The sequence below is a fragment of the Otolemur garnettii genome, unplaced genomic scaffold (assembly GCF_000181295.1).
Source record: "Otolemur garnettii isolate 467f Iridium unplaced genomic scaffold, OtoGar3 scaffold00372, whole genome shotgun sequence".
In the NCBI taxonomy this organism is placed as follows: Eukaryota; Metazoa; Chordata; class Mammalia; order Primates; family Galagidae; genus Otolemur; species Otolemur garnettii.
In genome coordinates, this window is record NW_003852767.1 from 153,912 (window position 1) to 155,494 (window position 1,583).

Consider the following 1,583-nt stretch of genomic DNA (forward strand, 5'->3'; position numbering starts at 1 on the left):
TACCTGTATTTCTTTTCAGCACTACATATTAAAGGAAGCAATAACCAGTGTTTTGAAAGACCCAGAGAAACCCAGGATTTTGGATATAGAATTGGATTAAGTGTTCAGTCAAATATTTTTGAAGATAAGAGATTTAAAATTGAAGAGGATGCTTTTAAATGTGATCGATTTGATGAGTTCCTCACCAAACCATTATTTTATCAACCAGTGATAGCATCAGATGTCAAAATCTACAATTGTGATAAGAATGGTAAGGTGTTTACCCAATTATCATTGCCTCCTCAATGTCAGGAAATAAATAAACAGGAAAAACATTTCATAGCCAATAAATCATTGGTGTCCTTGTTCCAGAACTCAACCCTAAATAATTACCAGAATATTTATGTTAATCAGAGAAATTATCAATGCAGTAAACCTGAACAAACCTTGAGACAAGGCTTGTGCTCTAGAAAGTATCAGAAGGCTCAATATTTAAAGATCCGGTACAAATGTAAAAAATGTGAGGAAGTCTTTCACCAATGTTTGAAGTTTATTAGCCATGAGGATATCCATAGTCTCTCCAAGTGTACTGAATGTGTAGAAGATTTTGCCCAGTCAAGGGAACATTCTCAATATCAGAGAATTTATACTGGAGAAAACTCAGATCAACATAATAAATGTGAGAAAATCTTCAGTCAGCGCTCTAATCTAAATAACCATAGTATAATTCATCCTGAAGAAAGCCTCTTCAAATGTAAAGAATGTGGCAAAACTTTTAACCTAAGTCCACAGTGTAAACCTCAGAAAATGTATGGTAAGGAGAAATTTTACAAATGTAAAGAATGTGGCAAAGCATTTTACTATGGTTCACACCTTACTCTACATCAGAGAATTCACGACGAAGAGAAACCCTACACTTGTAAAGAATGTGGCAAAACCTTTTACTATAGTTCAGGCCTTAATCGACATCAGAGAATTCATACTGGAGAGAAACCCTACAAATGTAAAGAATGTGGCAAAACCTTTAATCATACTTCAAGCTTTGCCCAGCATCAGAGAATTCATACTGGAGAGAAACCCTACCGATGTAAAGAATGTAGCAAAGCCTTTAAATGTAGTTCACACCTTATTGAACATCAGAGGATCCATACTGGAGAGAAACCCTTCAAATGTAAAGAATGTAGCAAAGCCTTTAAATGTAGTTCACATCTTACTCGACATCAGAGAATTCATATTTGAGAGAAACCTTACTACCCAGTTAAAGTGTGTGGCAAAACCTTTAACCGTACTTCACAACTTCCTCAACATCAGAGCATTTACACTGGAGACAATCCCTACAGGTTTGAAGAATGTGTCATATCCTTTATCCAGCAAGACTTAGAGGACATCAGAGAATTCATACTGGAGAAAACCCAAAGCATTTAACTGTAGATTTCCTTTAATAACTGTCAGGTAGTTAATACAGAAGAGAAATCCCAGAAATGTAATGAATGTGACAAAATCTTTTACAGTAGTTCACACCTTACTATCAGATAATTCATATTGATTTGTACTGCAAAACCCTATTGATGTAATACACGTAAAAAATATTTTATTTGAATTAT

General features: G+C 34.6%; 1 protein-coding gene across 1 annotated transcript in view; it reads left to right on the top strand.

Moving 5' to 3' along the window:
* Positions 1 to 1,544, top strand: part of LOC111722786 (zinc finger protein 664-like) — a 33,599-nt gene extending 32,055 nt beyond the window's left edge. Inside the window, exon 3 of the mRNA XM_023509119.1 lies at positions 20 to 1,544. Coding sequence (XP_023364887.1) covers positions 20 to 1,218 — 1,199 coding nt within the window. The 3' untranslated portion in view covers positions 1,219 to 1,544. The remainder of the gene's footprint in view (positions 1 to 19) is intronic.
* Positions 1,545 to 1,583: the final 39 nt, after the last annotated feature.